The sequence below is a fragment of the Mya arenaria genome, chromosome 10, assembly GCF_026914265.1.
Source record: "Mya arenaria isolate MELC-2E11 chromosome 10, ASM2691426v1".
Lineage (NCBI taxonomy): Eukaryota > Metazoa > Mollusca > Bivalvia > Myida > Myidae > Mya > Mya arenaria.
The window spans coordinates 48,801,545-48,827,804 of record NC_069131.1 but is presented as its reverse complement, the minus strand read 5'-3'; the positions used below and the strand labels follow the sequence as shown (position 1 = coordinate 48,827,804).

The window sequence follows — 26,260 nt, the reverse complement described above, 5'->3', positions numbered from 1 at the left end:
CGACGGCAGAGCAATCTTAAAATGTTTACATCATATTCCCAATATCGCTTCGAGTTGTAAAATGAAGTGAACGTCGCGACATGGTTGTTTTGAAAATGTTGACAAGGACATCAAGGATAGATACCTTGATGTTTTATCACGAGCAATTAAAACACTGGACGCTGCTTCCATGTAGAGTCGAACCCCGTTGGCTCGAACTCCCCAGGGACCAGCGAATATAATAAACCTCGGGAAGTTCGAGCCATGTGGGAATGCTTTCCTTCAGTCAAAAGAAATCGCTCCAATACATCCAGTTCGAGCAAACGAGGAAATCGAGCCAAGCGAGTTCGAGCCAATGGGGTTCGACTAAATACACAAACTAAGAACAATTGCGTTTTTATGAAAACCATCAAACAAACTATAGTGTTGCCTTTTTCGTTTGGATTAAAAGATTAAAGAATTAATTGAACTGACCTTTCTGCCGAAATGTTAATTTAAAGTATCACACACTGGCCGAATTATTTAAAATGCATTAAATTCCCATCTGCAGCTGAAAACAAGTCGCAATGTTAAATATGCCTATTCAGTTGGTAGCCTGATTGTACTTTATCCTAAAAGCGCCAGCCTGACATTTCATCTAATAAAAGTACATTAGAATTACTAATGCTACAAGTTAGCAAAATAATGACAATGCATGTATTGGTTTTGATAATAATATTTATTACAAATAGATTCAACAAATAATGATTTATTTACACAATAATAATATTGTTGTAAGAATGATCCATTCATAACAATGACAGCAAAGTAAGTTTTTGTAGTGCATATTTTCTCAATTGGTAGACGCATTTAATGAAAAATATGATCATAATCTCGAAGCTTAATTTATTTCCATGTACACATACTAACAAACATTAATTATTTATTTCTGAACAAAATTCATAAAGATAATCTGATCCCACAAAAACTCTTTTTGCACTTAATTTTAAACTAAAAACATAATTTTGGAAATGTACATATTGTTTATGAAGATGTACATCGATAATGACTTGTAATTTATATTCAGCATAATTAGCATTTCAGCATAAATCACCTCGATCAACGGTGTTTAATACAAGATTCTTTTATTGATTGTTTATTGATTTTTCGACTCTATGTCTTGCATGGCTATTAAAATACAATCAGATAAAATCAGGTCCATGACACATGATACATAATAAAAAAAATATATATTTCTTTTCTTTTCGACTCACTGAAATGTAAAGTGTTTTTATGTATATATCCATATAAAATAAAGTTAAAACCGCCCTGTATCATTTTTGTTTTTGTATGTTCACACATTAAGAAAAAAATGTTTCTTTTCGAATACTTATGTATAAATAAATGTTCGTGAAGATGGCCGATAGAATCCAAATTAAGTGTTAGAGCGGAAGCGGAAGTTACTCTAGACGAAGCTGAAAATGGAGACCTGGCGCCGCCTTATACCGGAACTGGCCGGTCCATATTTGTTGGTCGGTATCTGTGAAATTTCCAGTTCCTTCCAACCTGCAATATTAAAAAATTACATGTAACTGTAAATAAAGATCTGTTGGGAATACAGTGATTTAAGATAGTCTTGACAAATTGTTTTTCTCTCCCGAATTTAACGATTTGTTGCTGTTCTAATGAACACTTGAACGAAATGAAGTAGGTCATATCAATCAAAGCGCGTTCATCCATTTTCAAGGAAGTTTGTATGCAGTTAACAAACGCATTTTAAACAATAAAAATCAAATATCTTCAACAAATTCTTAACACTGCATCTTAAAAATTGGACTCACTTGTTTTCCACGAAGTCTCCCTCATACGATGACCCGTTAGGCCAGGTGTACACGCCCCGCCCCTGGAACTGGTTATTTACAAACTCCCCCGTGTACTTTGCCCCCGAGTGGTGGGTGAGCATCCCCTGGCCCGACATCTTGTCTTCCGACCACTCGCCTTCGTAGACGCTCCCGTCCGTGGTCACGTGACGGCCCTGACCGGTCCGAATGATGGAGCCGTCTTGCTGCATGTATTCACCCTCTGAAGAGGCGTGAGAGAAATACGTGCATGAGAATCAGATGATATTTGTGTTTATAATTTTCGTAAAACTTAGTGTTCGACATTATGTTTTATCTAATGGGATGGGATAATTTAAAAAAAAATTGGCAACTCAGCAGTCAACCGTTTTTTTTTTTTATTCGGGTAAATCGATATATTTAAATAGAGGCTGATCAGCCAGTGTACAAAAATCTAAACACAATCAACAAATCGGTTTAAAGATGTTTATCTGCTACAATCCGCGCCAATTTTGTTTAGTAAATGCATAGTTATAACCTTAAATATATAACTATATATATCGCTTGACACATCGAATTTTAACACACACAGACATATATCTAAAATGTATATTTAAATTGTAATTTATATACATTGATCTCGTTTGCATACCCAGTGTGTGTATATACCACGTGATAAATTACGTCATATATGCTACATCGGAAGGCAATATTTTGCTTAAAATGAAGACTTGATTAAAACAAAGATAACTTTTCTTTTACTACACCATTTTAAATGAAACAATTTTTTTACCGGAGTTTGATAAGGTGATTAGTTTCATCAAACACTTCGACAAACCTGTTTCCAGAAAAAAATGTTTTGACAGTGCTCCGTCAGACGGCCGTATTGTGGAAAGGTTTGTCGAAGTGTTTTAAGAAACTAAACTCTCAATCAAATTCTAGAATGCCGGACTCCGTAAGCGGCGTAGATTGAGCTTTGTTTCATTTAAAATGGTGAAGAAATAGTGAAGTTATCTTTGTTTAAAGTCTTCATTCGATGCAAAAAGTTGCCTACCGACGTAGCATATATAACGTATTTTATCACGTGGTACACACACACTGAAACCAACGGTAAAGAAACTAAAAACAGTATGTTCTTCTAAACCTAACTAATAATGCAAATACAAGGAAACTGACCATATTTGTCGCCATTCGGGAAAACAAACATGCCGTTCATGATGACGGGCCCAGCGTCCTCCCCTTTCTTCCCCTTCTTCTCTGGAAGATAATGTAAAAAATGTTTTATTACAGCATTTGAACGTCCGTGTAGGAGGAGCTACAATAGTGAACGTTCACACAGGGGGTGCTACCATAGTAAACGCTTATGCGGGAGGTGCTAACATAGTGAACGCTTACTCAGGAGCTGCTAGAAAGGGACAGCGCATATATGCCTACTTCGGTCATATAAAAAATCTCAGTGAATAAGTTTTTATTTGAATAAACACATTTTGGCAAGCGTTTATTTTCGTTGCTAACTTTCATTCTTTTTATCAGCCATATGTGCACATTGATTATTAAAAAGCATTAGATGTGTATGTTTGGCTTGATAATTGTCAGTGTATTGAAGGAGTTGTAAAGTGATCAAGTTTGTTGCAAAACCACTACTGTTCCTGTAGCAGGTCCGATCGAACGATAAGGATGATATTACATGCCTGTGTATGTTAATTAAAGTAAACTCATAAATAATTAAATTTACTTTATTAATATCTTAACGTTATATATTATTTACTAATAAACGCACTATAAAAACAGTATACAATTGTGACTTAAAAATTGAAACAATACATAGTGTAGTGTTAGTTGTTTTGGGATCGATTACACTGATATTGGAATGTTAATTACGATTATCTGGTTACTAGGAAAATAATTTACACAATTTATAACTAATAAATACGTTTTTGTTTCAAAGAACTATACAAAACATAAAATACTCTGAGCAGAAAGGAATCTTAAACTAGAGATTAAACAGCTTTACTCGTTTGATCAAACAAAGATGTCGAGGAATTTGTTAAATAGGACGGATGAATCAAGAAAGCTTAACTATATTAAACTATTGTTTGTTTATCTATCACGGTTCTCGATGTACTTTGCAACTTTTCATTTCTAGTTTAAGTTCGGATTGAAAATCAAATTCTTTGAAAGGCAACGACAGACTATAAAAATCTTATTAAATACGGGTACAGTGAAAACCCGTTATGTCGAAGTCGACGGGACCTCGGAAAAGACTTCGAAATAGCGAATATTTCACATTACCGAAATACAAAAAATGTAGCTTCAAACCAAGAATATTCGAGTCCAAATCAAATGATGTCATTGTTGTAATATATATATATATATACATATGTATGTATGTATTGAACCTATTTAAGCAATGTTATAACATATATCTAAGTTTTTACCTTGCACACAAAAATGTTCGCCCATGTATTCCGCATACATGTACACGGATAATTTAATATATAATCATAATTTTGAGAACTTCAAACATCCATAAAACATCCATAAAAATTGGTACAACGACATAATACTACATTGTGAAAGCAAATTGGTTAAATGTGTACGTTTGTTCGTCATGCAATCACACCACAATGACCATTGGGTTACTACATGCATATATCAGGTGACAAAAGTCTGATAATTATAATTATGTTAATAGAACTCATAAAAAAACATATTAAAGGTTTGTCATAAGAATAATATATATGTATTTATAGATACCAAAGAACCCTGCACCAAAGAAACTGTTAAACATGAATAGCATAGAAAGTTTTTCTTAAGTACATGAGACAAGTTTTATAAGAATTATTTAGTTATTTAGTGTATTCCTGTGAAGGTAATCATGCTTGCATCACACAATGCTTTTTAGTAAACATAGCAATGTTTTTAGTAGAAGTAAAATGGCAAGGGCACAAAAGACCGGCAATGAATATGACAGAGGCTGATTTGTGAAGGCAAGCAAGAATGCATAAAAAGAGCAGGACCAGGAACAGTTTGCTTCAACTACAATGAAACTAATTAGTATGGTACCTTCCACATTCTCTGAAAAATAAATGAATGAATGGTCGTAAAATTTGTAATGAACGAGATAAAATACAATCTAACAAGAAAAATAAATTGCTATCTGAAAGAAAAGGAGTAATTGCTTGGTTTCTTTATATGTTATAAAAATGAAAAATGTGTGCATGCAATGAAAGGCAAATTAGTTGCAAATGCACATCAATCTAAATGTGATGTTAGGTATCTAATATCTAAAATTGCATTACATATTGACAATCTACTTCCATTAAGTAGTTTTAATTATAATTGTAATCAAGTGATTTGTATCTAGTATTGCATATAAATCATTTTATAAAAGGATGTTGTTTTAATTATATCCATTTCCAGGGACCGCTCCAGGATTTGAAGCTAGAGGGGCCGTAACTTGCGCCCCACCCCCTAAGAACTGAAACATATTTTGTTTGAAGTCTTGGCAGGGGGTCTAGGGGTTACAAACTCCCCTAAGACTAAAAGTTGGTGAAAATACATGAAAGCTTATTCAAACAAATAAAACCCTGCAATGGTAATTCCAGGTCACAATGGTTTACACTTTACAGTAAAATGATATTATCACAGTAGATGTCAATGAAGGACTGATGCAATAACCAAAAGTGGGCAACATTCCCCTAAGGGGTCACTTAAAGAAAAGGTTAAACTAGCTCTTTAACTTCTTTACTAAAACGTCTTCAATAAACCACCAAATGTTTTTGCACTTATGCTGGCAAAAGCAAAACTGGTGATGGCCCAATAAACATGTTCATGAATGAACATTTACATGTATATGAATGTTGATACCAAACATGAGTTCGCAATCAAATGTTAAGCAAAGTGTCACTTTTTTATGGATGCCAAATTTTGAGATGTTTTGTCCTTGAAGGCATTGCTGGTAACATGTGTTTAAAGATTTATGTGTACCTGGTATATGTCTGTGTATATGAGTTTTTATATGGCTCAGATTTGAATTAAGTAATTGCTGTTTTATTTCCAAAAAAGATGCTACTGACATTTTAATCCAGTTTCACTATACCTCAACCTTTCCTTGAAAAAAAAGAAAATTATTCAATTGTCTTTGGTGCATGCTGTTGGGGGAAGGGAGCAAGACAAATCGGCCACTTACCAAATCGGCCTACTACCAAATCGGCCCCTAAGACGTTTCGGCCCTGCCATTTCGTCCCCTTAATTAAAATGACTCGAGATGTTTCGGCCCCTTAGTGATTTTCAACAGAGACATTTCGGCCCCTTAATTTTATTTTATTTTTTATCTTGAGTATAAAGAAAAACATTGTCGTCTTATAAATGTAAATGAGATCTGTAAATAAGTTGTAAATAACATCTTTAAATTTACAAATAGACAAATATGCATGAAAAACATTGATATGACTGGTATAAAAAATATAATTAAAATCTAAATAACTATTAACCCCGATTTTTAATATAAAATGTTAGAAAATCTAAGAAAGTTTATTTGTTATAACTGTTAATTATTAATTGATCATTAAAGACTTCAAAGAAAATGTGTCTTTGAACCATGCGTTCTTTGCAAGGCAAACTGTAAGTGTTGTGGGTGTGAAAAAGACATTCAAAGACGTGTGAATGAATAATTGTCTTTAATTCGTTAATGTTATTTACAGTTGATTTGAGTAATTATAAACAACGTAAGTATATAATATATATATTATATTAAATCGTTTCTAAAAGTGGGTACCATTTGTTTTAAACGTGTTGCTGTGCTACTGTTAAATTTTCGTGTATTGGACATTATATTTTTATTGTGTAATGGAATTTTGTTAAAAATTGTAATGTCTGATTAGGATTTGTGTATTGAGTGTGATAAGGTTGTGAGGCCGCTGCAACATGCCATCACCTGCGATGTATGTGACCGTTGGCAGCAAATCATTATCCATCAATTCAGATGTTTCGCAATGGACATGTCATTATACATAATATTAGCAACATAGTTATGTATAATATTTAAAGATTATTTAAAAAAAATGAAGTTCAAACAATTTTTCTTCAACTCTATTTCGTTTTATAAAAATATCTCGTGAATAAATCTTTACATGTTTTCAAGTGTACAGATATTTTCTTTAAATCTATTTTTATCTATACCTTTGTATGCATGTATATAGCTTTGTCTATTAAAATAAAAAAATGAAATCACATGTTTTTTACTTATATTTAGAAATAAAAAAATAAAATATAAATAAGGGCCGAAACATCTCGGTAATCAGGGGCCGAAACTTCTACGGGATGGGGACAATTTGGTAAGGGGCCGAAAAGGTTACCGTTTGAGCTAGGGGCCAATTTGGTAAGGGGCCGATTTGTCTGGTAGCCTGGGGGAACCCATGATAGTGATATCGAATGCACTTGGTGTGCCTCATTTTTTACCAACATGTCACAATGAGAACACTATTATCATAATCTCTACAAGTAAGAGTGAGTGGAAGTCAAAAGTACACACTAGTATGTGCAATGTTGATATCATACATGTACATGAAATCTGACAAATTGTCAATCACTGAAATTCTGAATCAACTTTTTTGTGTTTTTTTGCCTAATAAAAATGTAAAATAGTGATAGCATTACATATCTTAAACATATTGTTTAAGTGCAGTTCCATGAAGTTTACAACCTAACATATCTGCCAAATTACCTGGCATATTGGTCTCTCTTTTGTACTTTTCTCTCTTTATTCTTTTTATTTCCTGAACATGGGCGCCGCCATTTGTAAACAGTGTCCTAGGCGACACATTTTGAGCCGCAGCTTCGACTCAATATTCTATGGAGAAAATGGAGATCAAATTACGAAAATGGGCAATTATTGTTAACTATTTCCAAACTTGAATACTAAAATCATTATACAAGTACAAAACTATAGTTTATTGTATACGAAACTAAACCGTAAACAAACTGACTACGAAAACGAGGCTTACGGATTTCTGTCGGTCACAGGGGCAAGGTCGCTCCACAAAAATCATGTTTCGATCAGCATCTCTTGGTCGAGAAGTTGTCAGAAAATGTGCATCTCGTAGATGTCTTTCAACTCTACCTAACTTATGCAAAACCGTTAGGAAATCGCAGAGCATCGGCCTAAGGTAAGCTTGGAATTAAATGTGTCACACAATTTCGTGCCTTAAAACTCAACCACTACCACCTAGATATTACTTCTGACACAAGTAACTATGTTCTGACAACTTGACATTGAATTGAAAATTATAGAAACCCTAAATGTCTATATTTCCAAACATTTTATGTTCATATAAATGATCAGTGATTAAGTGTGTAGTGGCTAGAAAAAGCCACCTGGTTAGTCCAAATAATTGTACATTGACGGATTTTTTTAGATTTTTGATATGGCTATTCCTTCACGTACAAATTGTTTAGTATCAAAAGTGGGTAGTTGTTCCGATCAGGATTCCGGGTTAAAGCATATAGCGTCTATAAAATATCATAAAAACAAGAAATATTGCCAGATAATTTTATTTTACATTAGTTCCGTACACAAAAAATAAATATCCAACTTATAATTATGAGTTTGACGGCTTTTCTTCATTTCATTCTGTCAAAACTTAACGATATATACATGAAGGGCACCTGCAAGGCTTCAGGGCACAGTTTTAAATCGCTCGGAACATTTCGGCCATGGCCGAGATGTTACGATTGTGCAACGAGGTCGATCTCGAAGCTTTGTCGGAGGAGGCCGAGTTATTACGATTGTATCGAGTTGTTTCCCTTCGCATAATTGTTTTCTGTGTAAGTCAACTTTCGTTTTATTGGAAAGGTAAACAACTTGTTTTAATGCATTAAATGCTTGTTTAGTGCAAAATAACTTTTCACTTACATGGTAAAATATGAATATAACTCTTTATGATCAATTTCAACTATAAAATACTTCACTTAAAACAATTTCAATATTTTTAAAACACCCCCGTTTTTTGCACATTCCCGTTTAGACGTTAGGGATTAGAAGAATCCCGTATAACACATCTATTATTTTAGACTAGCCACCTGGTTAGCTCTGTTTGTTAATTTATAGCCACGATAATGCGCGTATAGGGAACTTTTTTTAACATTTGGATATTCATTTTGTTCCCTAAACGGCACAAGTCGACTGATTCATACCAATGTAAAATACATTCTTCAACAGTACTGTAACTCCACAATATTTAACACTGCATTGTTAAATAAAAACACAAAAGTTAAACATAAATTGTTTTTAGCCAATACCTTTCTCTTATTACGCTCGTGTTTAATGAAACACAAATTTAGATCGATCTGTAAACAAAGCATCGCCATTTTTTTTAACTATCTAACAGGTGCCCATTACCTTTCCGCTCAATATACTTAGCGCTGGGATCTGTCATTCTTGGCTAGGAAAACAACAAGTAGGATATGGACGTGTAGAGTTGCCAACACAAAGATCTTCAAATACTCTGAAGCCGCTGTTTATATGGACTAAGTTTGTTAGAGCTCCATGCTAGTGTTCCAGCGGTGGTGGGTTTGAGCCCCATATTGGGCGCACTTTTCTTCCAAGGCTTACTTAAGTGATCATTAGATTTTGAAATCAACCAGAGACTGTCCTGGTTTCACTTTCAGATGCAGAGCAGGTTTCCCTAATAGTGCGGTTTGCAGTCAGCCATGGATCAGTCAGCAACGCTTTTACTCCTCAGGTAATAAACTCCATTAAATAGTTGGTCGTTATCAGGCTGCAATTGTTTACAATTATCTTTAAGTTACAAATGAAAATCCAGCAGCTGAAGAATGAAACCTTAAATAGCCACAAAAGGGCTTGATTCATTACAACTGCACCAAAGTCAGAGCTGACCAAGCTCTTCTCTCTGTGTTTTAATGTTTAGATGTTGTATATCCTTGTTACACGGCCACATTTTTGCGACTGAATTATTATCTTGGGCTTTATAAAAGTGGTGGAAATTAACACAAGCCCTCAAGCCCTGCACTTGTAAAATGTGTTCCAGGCTATCTCATCTTTTGACTTTTATATAGCAGGGCTTGTTAAAAAATTAAGTCTTATTTCAATGACTGCTTTATACCTCAGTAAAGAATGAGGGTGAATTTTCACCCAAGGCTTTTATATTCCTTTTTTAACTGCACAGGAGATTCATGAATTACATTAGTTGTTCACCATGTGAAAATTCCCTAAATCCAGAGCTGCCTAGTCATATCAAGGTCGTACTGCCAGCCCTATCACCCACAATGGAGATGGGAACAATCGTGAACTGGCAGAAGGCTGAAGGGGACAAAATATCGGAGGGTGACCTATTGGCTGAGATAGAAACAGACAAGGCAACAATGGGTTTTGAGGCATCCGAAGAGGGATTTCTTGCCAAGATTTGTCTTCCAGAAGGCAGCAAAGATGTTCCTATTGGCAAGGTAGAACAGATTTTGGCTTATACTCTATTAGACTTTCAATTAATGTATAATAAAGATAAATATATAAGCCTTAAAGCTGTACATTTTGACAACTTTTATATTTTTTATCTTGGAACGAGTCAATTTTGGCGAGAATGCATGGAATCCAGTGTTATAAGACTGCTGACATAAAACAGATCGCAGATTTTCATACTTAAGTTCAAAAATTGATGTTTTATGTATTTTGGGCTTTACTTTTCGAAGAATAAGGAGAGCTGTGCTACTCACCCAGGTGTTGGCGTTGGCGTCACACCTTGGTTAATGTTTTGCATGTAACCATCTTTATACCCCCCAAAACAAAGTTTGGGGGGGGTATACTGGAATCGGGTTGTCCGTCTGTCCGTCCGTTTTTTTTTTGTCCGGGATTCATCTTTGTCGTTATTGAACAAATCTTTTTCAAACTTTCAGATATTAATGGCCATGATGTAAACTTGCGCCTCTGTGAAATTGGTACGGGTCACATGACCCTGACCAGAGTTATCTCCCCTTGATGTGTTAAAGTAGGCAAAATAAGCCCTGTCCGGGATTCATCTTTGTTATTATTCAACAAATCTTTATCAAACTTTCAGAAATTAATGGCCATGTTGTAAACTTTCGCCTCTGTGAATTTGGTACAGGTCACATGACCCTGACTGGAGTTATCTCCCCTTGATGTGTTAAAGTAGGCAAAATAAGCCCTGTCCGGGATTCATCTTTGTTATTATTCAACAAATCTTTATCAAACTTTCAGAAATTAATGGCCATGTTGTAAACTTTCGCCTCTGTGAATTTGGTACAGGTCACATGACCCTGACTGGAGTTATCTCCCCTTGTAGGCAAAATTAGCTTTGTCCGGCCTAACTCCAGGGCAAACAACCTAGACATGGAGGGGTGGGGGGTATTCGTTAGCCTATGGCTTACAGTTCTAGTTAGGTCATTATCTCAGCAAATGCATCATGTATTGCATTGAAACTTTAGATATGTATTCCCAAGTATCCAACCTGCTTAATTAATCAAGTTAGATAACACTAATTTGAATATAATAGCAAATTATGGACCTTTATTATTTGACTTAAAAATTCTGGTTAAGGTTTTGCATGTAAGCACATAAAGGTTAATATCTCAGCAACTACTTGATGTATTGCATTGAGACTTAATACAGTGATTCATGCATGTTTTGCCAAAACTATTCAATTCTTACAATGAAAAGCGGCAGAATATTTCAGTGGAAGAATTTATATTATGGCATTTTTATGCCCCTGAAGGTGGTCATATTAAAATCGCACCGTCCGTCCATCGGTACGTCCGTCCTTCCGTCCGTCCGTGTGTCCGGCTCAATAACTTGTGTCCAGGCTGTAACTTTCCCTTGCATGGACAGATTTTGAAATAACTTGCCACATGTGTTCCACATACCAAGACGACGTGTCGCGTGCAAGACCCGTGCCCCTACCTCAAAGGTCAAGGTCACACTTGGGTGTTTATTCACAATGGAATGCTGCAGCATATATAAGGACATAGCAATGACGGTTGTCAACTATGGGTGGTAATTTTTATGTTTAGAGGCAATTTAAAATAACTTGCCATATGTATTTGACATGTAAAGGCGAAATCAACTTTTCGTGTACTGACCTGGTTCATAGGTCAATGTCACAATCGGGGGCATTCGTCACATACTGTAACAGCTTTTGTTTTATAATAAGACAGTTAAAATTTACATACAACATGAACAACTTTCAGGTACATGGAATGATCATTTCAAGGCCAGAGTATGAAAAATACCCAATTTTTTCAATATTCTTTTCTTTTTTGTAAGTTCATTTATCTATTTGTACTTTCTTTGAGACTCATATGCTATCAACATGGATTGCTAATAATTCAAATACATTAAATTTTCATGAAAAGCTATCACACTCTTATTTCAGCAGATACTTTGGAAGTTAACACATTCTTGATTCTTATTTAGAATGAAAAAAAATCCTGAATATGTGCAGTTTATATGTTTTCTGACAAGATAACATTTTTTTATTTTCTCTTAAATTACATTAACATAATATCGCTTAGTAAATAAGAGTTGTAATCAATATTGATATTGATATCTAACTTGAATAAAATCAGCTTCATCATTATGTATAATGTTCTTTTCAACACAAATTAATGGCATTTTATTAAAAAGGTCAATGTTATCAATTACCATATAATAAACGTGTCCAAAAAATACCACAGGTACAAATTTTCATACTTGAAATAAAAAATGCAACATATCATAATGATTAGATGATATAACTGTTTCATAATGTACTTCATACGCACATACATTACTACGCATTTCAAAATGTAGGTCAAAATCATTTGAATGCAAATATGATCCATTTCGACAGCGCTGTTTTGATAAAATCTTCGTTTTGTTTGAAGTCCTAACATAAATACAATCACAAAACAGCTAATTGATATATTTCATCTCTTTTCCCATATTAAAAGACAAAATACAATGTTCCTACTTTAAAGGGCATCCAGTGCAAAACGAGATACATGTATATGAAATGTGTTTATGAGTCTCATGTAAGCCCATTTAGCCGTAAGTATCACCGTTTAAGTCCATTTTGTGTTTTTCCAACCTAATGTGTTAATATTCTAGTACCAAACAACCCAATAAACATCTTTCCCCTGGTCGAAACAGTATTTAGAAAGCAAAAACGTGTTTCTATAAGTCCACTGAATTCCCAAACCCCATTAGGACGCAATTTCAAATTGTGTCTTGTAGACAAAATAGGTCTCCAGCAGCTCTTTGCATCCTTATTGTGGTTACAGACAAACCGACTCATTATCAAACAAGCCCCAGACAGGCTCGAAAAAAAAGTCAAGCCAGAGGTCATTCAACGTCATTATGGCTACTATCAACCCATATCTGCCAAACAATTACCATATATAGAATGTTCTCAAGTCCACTGTGTGTCGAATAAACATTATGTGCCAAACAAACAATAAAGGGGCTCTAAAAATAGGGGATATTATGATAGGACGCTTTTCTGGTGACCTGTATCATGTTGAGTTCGGTGTGTAAACACGTATCCGTCGAGACTTCATGTTTATTCACCGAAGGAGACGTGATGCAGGTCACCAGAAAAAACGTTTATATCACTGGTTTGCAGATATTAGCGCAAAAATGAATAATTTCAAGACAAAATGTAAAAAAGTTGTCTAAATGGTAAATCTGTGAGAGTGCAGCTTTAATTATATGAGTACCGAACAATTAATAAATCGATAAAAAAAACTTAATTTTAAAACAATTTTACTAAAGAGTTGATTGAAAGACACTAAAGAGTTGATTGAAAGACACCATGAAGTAATTCATATTCTAAGAAAAGCTTCAATTCAATATGTGTAACCTTTGTAGAAGCTTGTGCCAATTGTTGTACGATTTGTTATAAATACTAATTTCTTTAAGCTTGATTTAAGCTGATCTAGCTTGAAGAATCACTCTCAAGTCTGTTCGCTGGGTAGAAACCAGCAATTTTTTCCATTTAAAAAGGCCATGAGGATCAAACCCACTACCTAGGCCTTAAAAAAAATACATTTGGTTCGGGTAACCCGACCCTACCTACGGAATAGGGCCGACCCACCGTTTTTTTAGTCAGTTTGAAAAAAAAAAATGAAAAACTAAAAAAAAATATTTCATTTTGTAGTTGAAAACCTTTAATAAATGCTTATACAGAAGATAACTTTAACACCATTATCCAATGATGAAAATGACATTCTTATATAAAGCCTAATAAAAAACAAAACAAAAACCAACCTCACCCTATTTATTTTGAAAAGGATGTTACCCTAACCAAACATTTTTTTAGGCCCTATTGGGTGAGAGGTGGACCAATAGTATCAACTTTTATTGTGATCAGGTCTATCTGTTTTCACCTGTATAGTCATAAATATATGATTGTGGTATGTTATATAGGCATTATGGCCCATAATTTATGGATATATGGTATTTTATTATCAGTAGGTGGTCAAAAAAATCAAATAATTCTCTTGCAGCTGCTGTGTATCATAGTTGAAGATGAGGCTGACATAGCAGCATTTAAAGACTTTACTCCAACAGCTGATGATGATAGTCCACCTGATACTGTTCCATCGAAAACAGAAAAGCCCCCTGCACCAAAACCCGCCACACCACCCCCACCCCCTGCTGCACCAGGTAAGAACGAGGCTGTATCATGGATCAACACAACGCCATTATGGCATTAAGTCACAGGTTTTTTGTCCGGTATTTTGGGATCATGACCTTTACCTTTGGAATCTGGAATTTTCTTGCATGTTGAAAATCTTTTTTTTTAAAAGTAACGAAAAATCCTTGAACAAGATCTTAGTGATTGACTTTCAAAATGGGCTTACAACTTTATTAGCCAAGCATCAAGTCATGGAGCCATTTTTTTAAATCTATTTTCTTTAAGTGCTAGACTCTTTGATTTTGACTCGAACTCCTTAAATTTGTGAGGGTGAAGACCTAATAGCAGAAAACAGTCGGTGTCAAACATTGGCAAGTAGGCTTAACATATAAAGTTACATCAGTTTTATAGGCAGTAAGGGTAAACCTTCAGGATCAGGGTTAAAATTTAACTATTTTTGCCACTAGCTGCAAAGAACCAGTGGCCTAAAAACATATTTGCTAAATATAAATTCTGCTAAATTGTCAAAAAATCATCAAATCACATGACTTTCAATATTACTTTGATAAAATTTAAACTATTTAAAATTAAAACTCAGTATTCTGGGATAATGATGTCACATGTCCAAACAGTTTTTTTTTCCTAAAACATGGGACATGTGCGTGATCAATGTAATAATGCAGAAAAATCAATATGTACATAAGTGTCTTGCTAAAAATATCAAGTTTGCATCACATGCTACACGCATTTTCTGAAATTGACTTGCAAATAGGGAGTTAGCAACTGCTAAATTTGAACCCTGAGGATAGTACTAGTTTTGATTACTGCATATAGAAATAATTCCATTTCATTCCATATTCAGCCCCTCCACGGCCGACAACGCCAGCTCCAGTAGCCCAAGCCCCACCAGCTGCCCCTGCTTCATCGCCTGCCAGCTCTGGGGGACGGGTGTTTGCTACTCCATATGCACGAACGCTTGCAGCAGAGAAAGGAGTTGATCTTAATGTAGGCAGGGTGTTCTTTTTTTTAACATTATTATTTTCTTTTTAACCATTTGGCAGCAGCTCAATATTTATAAATTTAGAAGCATATTTCACAAAGAATCGTGATGTAATTTATTTTCAGTAAAGATCCTTCTACGTATGATAGTGAAGTGCATACAAATTAAGAGGATCATAAAATATTTGAACACCTTAATAAAAACAATATTGGTGTAACATTTGTCCAGATGACTCCATTTATATAGTTTTACCTTAAAAGGAGGTTAAACAATATTTATTGGAATATAAACCACGTGGAGCTTTGTTTGTAAAAGGTGATATAGTTTACTTGTATTTTGTTATTTCATGGCAACATTATTGTCAGAATATGCATACAGTCAAACACCATTGGCTCGAAACCCCAGGGACCGGAGAAAATACCTCAAGCTTCGAGCGGGAATGCTTACCTTAAGTATAAAAAAATCAGTCAGAGACAAAATTGAGACAACTTCACAAGCAAGTTCGAGCCACCATGGTCGACTGTATATGTTAACAAAACCACAAAGGTTGATATATACATATGATATCTGAATTTAATTTAACATGCAAGCATGATAATCTCTGCAGATGGTGACAGGCACTGGCCCCGACGGTCAGATCCGGGCAGAAGATGTAATGAGCTTCACCCCCAGTGGCACCGCACCGACCCCCTCAGCACCAAGTGTGGCTGCCCCTGGGGCTTTTGTAGACATACCTGTGTCTGGTATGAGAAAGGTAAGATATCAATTTATGCTTTTTTGTTGTTTGAGGGTGTTGTGCAAGCAGTTTACCCTTGGCTTAAGTACAAAAATGTTTGATGTCTGTTTTCAGCCCTTTTAAATAAACAAAAAAAATCATTAAATGGTGTCATATATATATATATATATATATATATATATATATATATATATATATATATATATATATATATATATATATTTTTAATTTTTTTTTTATATCAATATTTTAACTTATTCTTTTTAGACAATCGCCAAGAGACTGACAGAGTCTAAACAGACAATACCACACTATTATCTCACCATAGATGTAAGCTTGGATAAAACTCTCTCGTAAGTAACCAGGTTTTAAACTTTTTTTTCCTCTTTTCTTTTAAATCCACAATTTATGGCTGCACTCTCACAGATTGACTGTTTATATTTTTGGAATGAGCAAATTTTAGCTTAAATATCTGGAAACCAGTGACAAAAGATTGCTGACAAACGATCAGTTTTCATTTTTACTTTGGTAAATTGATAGTTTATGGCTAAAAGTGTTACTAATGCTTTAAGAAAAATAAGATTTTCGCAGTTGTCCAAATAATTGAGATATGCTCTATTGTGAGTTATACTATATGACTGAATTGAAGGCATTGATACCAAAATCCGCTGATTCTGGGACAAAAACTTAAAAAAAATGTTAAAGCTGTCAATCTGTGCGAGCGCAGCTTTAACACAAGTGTTTGTACACAGACCATATGGAATTCATAAGACAATTGTTCTAAAATTTATATTTATAATAAAATATTGGTTAAATAGTTGAAGTGAAGTGACTTAAAAGAATGCTTTTAGTCATTTATACAAGCCTTAATTCTTATACTATGGCTTGGCATCACATTTTTGAACAAGCCCTGCTATATAAAATTCAGAATTTGAGCAAGCCCGGAAGACATTTTACCAGTGCAGGGCTTGCGGGCTTGTGTTAATTTCGACCAGTGTGCTTTGCTTATAACCAAAAGAAATTACAAAAAATCATACTTTAAACTCTTTTTTGCTTCAGATTGCGTAAAGAATTGAACACTCTGCTCGAGAAACAAAACAAAAAAATATCAGTGAATGACTTTATCATAAAAGCCTCGGCTCTTGCGTGTAAAGTGGTCCCAGAGGCTAATTCATCATGGCAAGATTCATTTGTTAGACAGTAAGTATCTTATTTGGGTTATATAAATCATGATGTTAAACTTTTAATGTTGAATTTTATATTGTGTAATCTTATTAATGTGTGATAAAAATTAACTTACATCAGTGATCGAAAATATGTAATAAACTAGTTTAATATTTTGAGCTAGTAAAACTTCTCAATTTTCTTATTGTTTATTATATATAATGACAAGCTAGTGTAATTTTTGGTCTGTCATAAGAATATAGTCATACATGCTATATTTTCTTGAGACCATTCAGGGGGATTTGTTCAGAAAGGCTGAAAATTCGGGGGGATTTTGGTAGTATTTAGGGGGATTTTTTAGCAGGTTTAAGTTGGCGAAATATCAAAGTATTTTTAGATGCAAGTACGAAAAAATGTATTCACATATATTTTGCTATGAAAACCTCTAAATTTTTCATTATACAGAATTATTTTATGTCATGATTTATCATATTCTTATGATACACTGTCATGTCATACTGTAATACTGTAAATTAAATTTAACTTCCTCCAAAGTCTTAAAAATTCTGCTTTATACTATCAGCTATGATGACGTTCAGACACTAAGTGAATGGACTTATTGTTAAGGTTTCCTTTTGGCATTAATCAAACATTTTTTAAACAGTCATTTCACCCTTGCGGAGATGTTCCTTTACATTCAGTTTCACTCACATACTCAGGGTTCGAATTTAGCACTCGCAAAATGCGAGCCAAAATTGAAAAATGCGAGTTGAATTTAAAGACATTCGCAAAAATTTATGAGTTCAAATTTGCAGAAAATATGCAATTCTCGAAATAGATATGAACATAATTGATGATAAATTCCTGCACAATAGATATAAAACTCATTCAAGAAATGCCTTCAGTTTTCGGATAATCATACAGATATTTATGACGTAGATTAACGTTATGCGCACAGGCAGGTACTCGTTATTATGTGGCAGGTACTCGTTACTATATATTTTTGTAGACTGGTTTTTCGTTTCCATTTTTGGCGGCGGTATTTAGCGATAATCGTATCGAGATACAGTCTGTATAATGATGAAGAGCAAAAAGATAAAAAAAATTACGCGTGTTGATTTTAAATCGCAGACAGCTGATGGCAATGATAAACCAGTTCTAAACAAAGAAGCCAAAATGAAATAATTCGTCCGTTAAAACTGTTCCGATGTGGAAGAGGAAGTTGAACATTATATTGACCCTTAACACAGATGTCAGTAACACTCGGAAGAGGAGTTGACATTAAACAGAGATAGATAGATAGATGACGAAAAGAACGTTTTCAAAATATTTCGCACATACCAATACTTGCCTAATCAAGACTTCCTCAGTACATAATATCAGTGTTACATATATGATAATATTGTTTAATATACAATTACAGTCATGATCTCTCATTAAAACAATTACACCATACCTTAAACCATTGTTTTTCATACAATATATACTTTCGCCTTGCAAACACAAAGGTTTGCCTTAAAAAATACGAGTGAGTGTCTGGTTTTGCAAGTTGAGAGTGTCAAAAAAAGTTACATTCGAACCCTGATACTGTGGTTTCACTTAGTCATTATTGCCTGATGTAAAATATCTAAAAAAAAAAAGACCAGGGGATGGATCGAAATTTCGGGGGATTTTTCCCCCCGCCAGGGGATATGGCATGTATGTAGTGCAAGAAATTTGGGCTTGTGCTTTGAAACCTACATTTCATTTACATTCAGAAAGTGTCATCATAGCATTTTAGAAAGCCCATGATTCTATAGCTTAGATTATAAAATATAACTAAAAAACTGGTCATGGTATTCTAATACCGCATAGTTCACATGTTGCAAGAAGGAATATTACAATATGCTAATGTGTAAGAAAGCCCATTAATCTGGCATTAATTAAGTGTTTTTTTCTGAAAACATAACCCACACTGTCTTACAGACTACCATTTGCCTCCACTTGCGGTGGTCCTGTCAAAAGGTGGTTTTAATGTCATTGAAGTCTAATAAATACTTTTATTACATGCTTGCAGGTGTTTTATAGAGATTTATCAGTGAATTTAAATTGATATTTCACTGTTTCAAACAGTGAAAATATCAAAATGATATAATTTTTTACTGTCTTTTTCTCACATCCAAATCAAACATCAGTGTGCAAAGGGCTAGGCCACTTGTGAAATTTTACTTTTTTGAGCTTACTTGGGGAAATATATTGCGATCTTACACTTAAACATCCAATTATCCTCTATACATGAATCTCTGTTTCAGATATAACACAGTAGATGTCAATGTTGCTGTGGCAACAGATGCTGGTCTTATTACTCCCATAGTTTTTAGAGCAGATTTAAAGGTACAATTTACTTATTGTATTTAAAACTGTTATTAATAGAAATGTGAAACATTTGCATGTTCATGTGTTCCAAGAACTGAATGAGCTATTAAATTGGTTACTTAAAAATAATAAAGTGATTTGTTTAACCTTACTCGGCCCCCATTTTGAATGGTGGTTTTTTTTTTTTTCTGGTGTATTTTTTGTTTTGTTTTACTTCCTATGGCTAACCTTTATGAGATAATGAAAACATGAAATAAAAAATATGACCACAAGAAAGGCTAAACATTCTTTTGGGTTGTGGGTAATTTTGTATGTTGGTCAGCTAAGGCCAAACAAACTATTTATTCATTGTGGTCCAAGTTCAGCAGAAATCGCATTTACCTATTGAAGAAATACTTGATAGTTTGTGGGTGACTAGTAATTGGTATGTGTTAAAGCATTTGCTAAGATTCACATCCCATTTCTATACATAATACAAGCCTGCCTTTTTACTTACTAAGTAGAAAACAAACTTACAGATGAACAGACAGACAAGGGATACTTAGAGGTTATTTCCTCTGAGGCTATAATGAAAAATGATTCTCAAGTTTTTATGTATTAATAATATTGATGTAAGAAATTGAACTGATTTGATAGAATCAGATTTGATCGAAGTTCCACCCCTTTTCATAATTGTGTTTAAAACTTTCCCCCGTTTTAAAAGTCGAAACTGATATAAACCCTCTTTTTACTGAAGTAGTTATAAAAGTTAATTTTTGTTGTTTTATTGATAGGGATTGTCTCAGATAGGAAAAGATGTTGGGGTGCTGGCCACGAAGGCTCGTGAAGGGAAGCTACAGCCTCATGAGTTCCAGGTATGGGGGATGCAGTATTTAATTTTTTGTGTCACTAAGGTAGCATGGCTGACTCATAGGCAGGGCTTCTAAAAACCGGCATTTTGCCGGTCTGGATCGATTTTGACCAAGCCAGACCGATTTCAGTTTCAAAAAGTAAAAAAAAAAATTGGTCCGAAATTTTCTCATTTTTTTTATAATTTCAGTCCAAAACGACTAAGTCAGTAAAAATTGTAGAAATTGTAATACAGAAACATTCTTGGGTCATTCACACATTCAAAATTACCCCAGAAATTACAAAGTGTCCTAGTTACCATCGGACCAATGCGACCAGCTGCTTTTTCCGCTACGCTGAACACTCGATATCTGTTAATTTGCAGACGCTTGAGTCATAGGGATTATTTTGTCTGTCAGCATGGCAGCATCACACTTATGTTTCCAATTAATAACTTTTGAGCAGCTTTGTGTTTTGTCTATTTTACTTGGTGTGCTCATAGGTCAAAGTCAGTATATGACCTCTGTTGGTTTTGGGGTCAATAGGTCGAAGTCATCATGACCTTTGCTGCAAAACTACAGGCTTTTCCAATAAATAACTTTTGGACAAATTAATGTCTGCTATCTGCTATGCACATTGGTCATGGCCGGTAGATGACCCGTGAAGATTGAAAGGAAATCTAAAGCCTCATGAATTTCAGGTGGGCAGTGTTTTATTTTTTTGCTAGGGCTTGATTTTGACAAAAAGTCATAACATTTCAAATAACTGCTATTTGTAAAGAAAACAGGTTTTGTCCATCATGGGGACTTCAGGCAAGAAATAAAATGCTAGTAAAGCTTGTTAAACGTTAGAAAAATAGTCACAGTTTCTGTTTTTGGAGGACGAGCTCTAAAACAAGAATGAAACCGAACAACAACTTGTTAATCACTGACCCTACTTTTATGTTTGTTCCAGGGTGGCACATTCACCATATCCAACCTAGGCATGTTTGGTATCAAGAGTTTCTCGGCAGTAATAAATCCGCCCCAGGCCTGTATTCTCGCAGTGGGAGGAGCAGAGAAAAGACTGGTTGTGGATGAGAACTCCGAGACTGGGTGAGTGTGTTATAAGTGGGCTGTAGGGGTGGGGTGGAGACAGGACTGGTTGTGTATGAGAACTCAGATTCTGGGTAAGTGTGTTATAAGTGGGCTGTATGGGTGGGGTGGAGACAGGACTGGTTGTGGATGAGAACTCAGATTCTGGGTAAGTGTGTTATAAGTGCACTGTAAGGGTGGGGTGGAGACAGGACTGGTTGTGGATGAGAACTCAGATTCTGGGTAAGTGTGTTATAAGTGCTCTGTAGGGGTGGGGTGGAGACAGGACTGGTTGTGGATGAGAACTCAGATTCTGGGTAAGTGTGTTATAAGTGGGCTGTAGGGGTGGGATGGAGACAAGACTGGTTGTGGATGAGAACTCAGATTCTGGGTAAGTGTGTTATAAGTGCACTGTAAGGGTGGGGTGGAGATAGGACTGGTTGTGGATGAGAACTCAGATTCTGGGTAAGTGTGTTATAAGTGGGCTGTATGGGTGGGGTGGAGACAAGACTGGTTGTGGATGAGAACTCAGATTCTTGGTGAGTGCATTATAAGTAGCCTGTAGGGGTGGGATTGGTGGTTGACTGTCTATTCAGTGGATAAAAAGATTATGAGTGAGTGTGTTTAAAAAAGCTACAATAGGTATGTTAAAGGGTAATGTTGGAGATCAGGATAAGAGGGCTACCTGTGTAATCCCAGTGGGAGGGGCAAAGAAATGACTTGAAGAGAATGAGACCAAAGATTCTGGGTGAGCCAGTGCCTTATAAATAGGTGGTAAAGGTTGGGCTGTGAGGGAAGGTTTATGTATAATTGCAGTAGGAGGTGCAGTTAATAGAGTGTAAGAGGGTGAGATCAAAGATTCTTTTGTGTTATAAGGGGGCTCTAGGGGTTGGGGAAAGGAAGTGTTTGGCTGGATAATAAGCGTTAGAGGTGTGATGAGAAGATTGGTAATTGATCAGAAAAAAAGGATTCTACAAATATGAATTATTAGATATTACTGAGCCCTGTTAGGGAAAGGCTGTGATGGCATGCAGGGAAGCTACAGTCATATAGATATTGTACAAGCTCAAAACCTTAGTGCTCCCAAGATGACCTTTCCGAATAAAATTAGGGATGCCTTACGCATATTGTTATGGCCTTGTTGTTTGCATCAGCAAAACTTAAAAAAAAACTGTTTAAGAGCCTGGAAGAGGATGTTTTATACATATGTTCACTATGAAAAACTCCTTCATACATGTAGGCAGCTCCATGACTTGGACTTTTATAAAAGTTATGCCTGTTATTATTTGAAAACAATAGACAGTGGCATCCAATCAGAACATCTCAGCCAATACATCAAAAACAACCTTGGATGTATATGGACAGTTTACAATGTCAGAATTCTTACATTAAATACAATGCATGTAGATAACATTGATATTTTAATGTAGCAGATAAACTGAATGACTTTATTCTTCATATTATAATACATACACTTCAATTTGAACTCAGTAATACAAATTACACGTTAAAAATACAATTAAATAATATTATTGATTTTACGAACTGCTTCTACTGGTGAACCAGCGTACGTTGTTTTTGATGGAAAATGGCCAGGTGTTCTGATTGTTCAGTGGCCACTTGCAGAAGTCTTGGATCATACTTACACTTATCATTGTCTGCATATTTCAGATACCGAGAGGCTACAGTGATGTCAGTTACTCTTAGTTGTGATCACCGGGTGGTTGATGGAGCGGTGGGGGCAAAATGGCTCGCAGAATTCCGCAAATTCCTGGAGAACCCGTCAACCATGTTATTATGAGGGAACATCTCAGCATTGTAGAAATCTGTTTTCAAATTTAGACTTATTGAGGGGTTTTCTCAAAGTTGCAGTTTTAAATGAAACGTTTGGGGGTTTTAGTATTAGGGATTTCCTCAAAGTTTTAATGCCTGTAGTTTGAGGAGCATTTTGAAATTGACTGTTGTGTTTCACTGATATTCTTTGAACATCTTTTGGAAGTGCTGTGGAGAGATCGAAGTGATTTTTGAAGAAATGACTACTCTATATTGATTAAATATTATACTTATTTATTGACTGACATCTTATGCAAGAAAAAGTGCTATTCACAATAAGAAGTGCTACCAAGTTTCACTTACAAATCATTTTTATTGAATTGAAACTGTTTCCATCAAGAGTGCTATTTAGTTCCATTTGTTTTCTTTATTAAATGAATCTCAGTGTTTGACCATATATTTTGTCTAATTGGAAGGCAATATTTTTCAATTCTACCATGCAATATTTTTGGTATATCAGCAGTCACCTTTTATTGAATTTGATCAGGTGAATCAGTAGATTTTAACAGGCTGGGCCAGTATACAAAATATAATCTCAAACACTAAGTTGGCCAAAGGGTTATTTGTCTGCAACTCTGTAGGCTCAATGCCCATTATTTTTGGTATATGCACATAAATTTTCTCTATGAACAATTTCAAAGAAGCGTTGAAAGTTTTGAATTTATAATTTTAGTTTTATCCAATTCATTTTCTGTTAACCCATATTCGACCTAATTAGTTTGATAACACAGCATATATGGTATTTTGTGTGTTTGTTTCTTGGTTGCCTGAAGAAATGACAATTGCTCTTTAAACTCAAATGCTTTGAATTTAGTCTAGTTTGGTAAGTGTTTGATAATACATGGCATAGCTGGGCAATCACTTTGATTTGAAAATTTTACAAATACTTTCCTGCTAAGTGTTCAAAATTATGTTTTGTCTACTGCCCTAGATTTTTTTTATAAGCTGAACTACTAAAGAAATATACATTAATGTTTTGAATTTTTTTTGTCTGCCACTAGACAAAATTTAATTTTGAACACCAATGTTTCAAATGCCCATGTAATATATATATATTATTAATCTATACATTGTATGAAGGTGTGGTAAGAGAAGTGATAAGTAAATGTGAGATTATTACCGAAGTAAGATTTTTAGTTGAGGTACCAAAATTTAATGAATACTGTTTTTTAATTGAATTTATCACATATAATGATATATGAAGAAAAAACCCGCACATGTAATTAAAAATACATATACATGTTGTCAGATGTATATCTATGCCATATAAGGGACAGGGCTTAAGCCATGTTTAAAAAGGACAGAGTGTTTCAGAAAAGGGACAGGGTCTAAGTGAGAAATGGGCACATTGTATCAGGCTGTGAACATCTTACGTATTTGTCAGGAAATGTTATGCAAAAAATGTAAAGTTTGTATGTATTTATAATCATATTATAAGTTTTAATCAAAACAAAATAAATATTTGACAGTCTTAAGCATTTTCATTCTATGAAGGCAGAAGGGTGCTATCAAATAAGGGCAGGGTGCAGCACCCTTCCATAATTCTTGAGCTAAAACCTTATATTTGTTCAGACATGACTAAAAAAGTTTGTTTTTTTAAATCAGACTGAAAGTTGTTCAGTTGTATGAATGTAAATGAAGCATGCATGTAAAGCAAGCAGCCATAAAATGTTGACTTTAATGAAGTGCTAATGCTCCAGTAATGTGAATTTTGAGTTCGTAGTCAGTTTTTAATCTCCAACTGTTTGCGATGTTTTGTTGTTAAGTTTCGCTGTAAGAATTATTGTAAAATATACTAATAAACTCATTTAAACTGGTCGCCTTGTTTGAACTGTTTTGTTGCGGTAAATTTCATAAGTGTGGACGGGGGAAATATAACCTGAACTCAGGAAAAGTGACCATCTTTTCTGAAACCAGAAGGCACAAATATTTAGTCCAAATTTAGGAATGTACCGGCAGCAGATAGAATCCATTTACCAAGTTTGTTCAAATTGGCCCTGTCACTTGGTTTATTGTTTTATAGTGTTTGCTTTTTGGAATGTATAGCTCCTTTTAGAGACATTTTCATGGGGGGAAATGTCTCTCAAAGGAGCTATACATTCCAAAAAGTGTCAATGATGTAAATACATTGCTGTCAGTTTAACAATCTATTTGCATTTATTATATTGCATCTTCCAAAGTCCAAATATTTGAAAGCATCTAATAATTAAAAAAATACTATTTAATGGTCACTAAAGAGGATTTGAAAAGTAGAATCGTGGAATTAGTAAACAGAAGGGTAGGTCTAAGATATTTGGTAGAAGTGATATACTCACTTTATGTAATAAAAACAAACCCTGGTGTAATGTTTGGCCCCGCCCTGGGGCTCATTGTTTAACTGTTTTAGTTCTGTAACAGTGTTTTCTGAAACTGTTATGCTCGGAGCCTAGATATTTGATATAGAATGTAGGACTAAGTGAACCACTTCCCAAGTGAACCAGGACTAAGTGAACCACTTGGTGAGACGAAGTGAACCATCTATATGTTATATAGGGAATATTGTCTTATTGTTATATTATGTTTTAGAGTTTATTTTCCCGGTTATAAAATGATTTAATAGGTAAGGAGAATAAATTGTTTATCATATCAAAGTGTTTAATTATTAGAAGTTTGTATTTTGCTATAACAATGTTTTGAAAAAATAAAATAAAAATGAACAACAAAATTCGCTTTTATTTAATCCTTATAATGAATATATTATCAATACATCCTACTTTGTTGAATTTTATTCCATATATGTTACAAATCTCTATGTTTATTATTTACACCTCAATCATCTCCCAAAAACA

General features: G+C 34.5%; 2 protein-coding genes across 3 annotated transcripts; one reads left to right on the top strand and one right to left on the bottom strand.

Annotated features, from left to right (window-relative positions):
- Positions 1–678: 678 nt before the first annotated feature.
- Positions 679–7,628, bottom strand: LOC128206183 (MORN repeat-containing protein 2-like). 2 transcript variants are annotated; one of them, XM_052908488.1, is made up of 5 exons: positions 7,525–7,605; positions 4,863–4,874; positions 2,973–3,053; positions 1,800–2,040; positions 679–1,524 (listed from the first exon to the last, which is right to left on the bottom strand). In XM_052908488.1, the coding sequence occupies exons 1-5, from the start codon at positions 7,529–7,531 to the stop codon at positions 1,419–1,421; spliced, it is 447 nt and encodes a 148-aa protein (XP_052764448.1). In that variant the 5' UTR covers positions 7,532–7,605; the 3' UTR covers positions 679–1,418. The 2 variants fall into 2 exon arrangements, with proteins under 2 accessions (XP_052764448.1, XP_052764449.1); XM_052908489.1 differs by lacking the exon at positions 4,863–4,874 and having other exon boundaries at positions 7,525–7,628.
- Positions 7,629–7,794: 166 nt separating this feature from the next.
- On the top strand, positions 7,795–25,250 carry LOC128206224 (dihydrolipoyllysine-residue acetyltransferase component of pyruvate dehydrogenase complex, mitochondrial-like). The gene is made up of 12 exons (XM_052908550.1): positions 7,795–7,966; positions 9,468–9,541; positions 10,039–10,262; positions 14,313–14,472; positions 15,306–15,448; positions 16,051–16,197; positions 16,447–16,532; positions 17,239–17,379; positions 19,635–19,716; positions 20,472–20,552; positions 21,481–21,620; positions 23,271–25,250. Exons 1-12 carry the CDS (start codon positions 7,848–7,850, stop codon positions 23,398–23,400), a joined length of 1,527 nt encoding a protein of 508 aa, XP_052764510.1. The 5' UTR covers positions 7,795–7,847; the 3' UTR covers positions 23,401–25,250.
- The last annotated feature ends 1,010 nt before the right edge of the window (positions 25,251–26,260 follow it).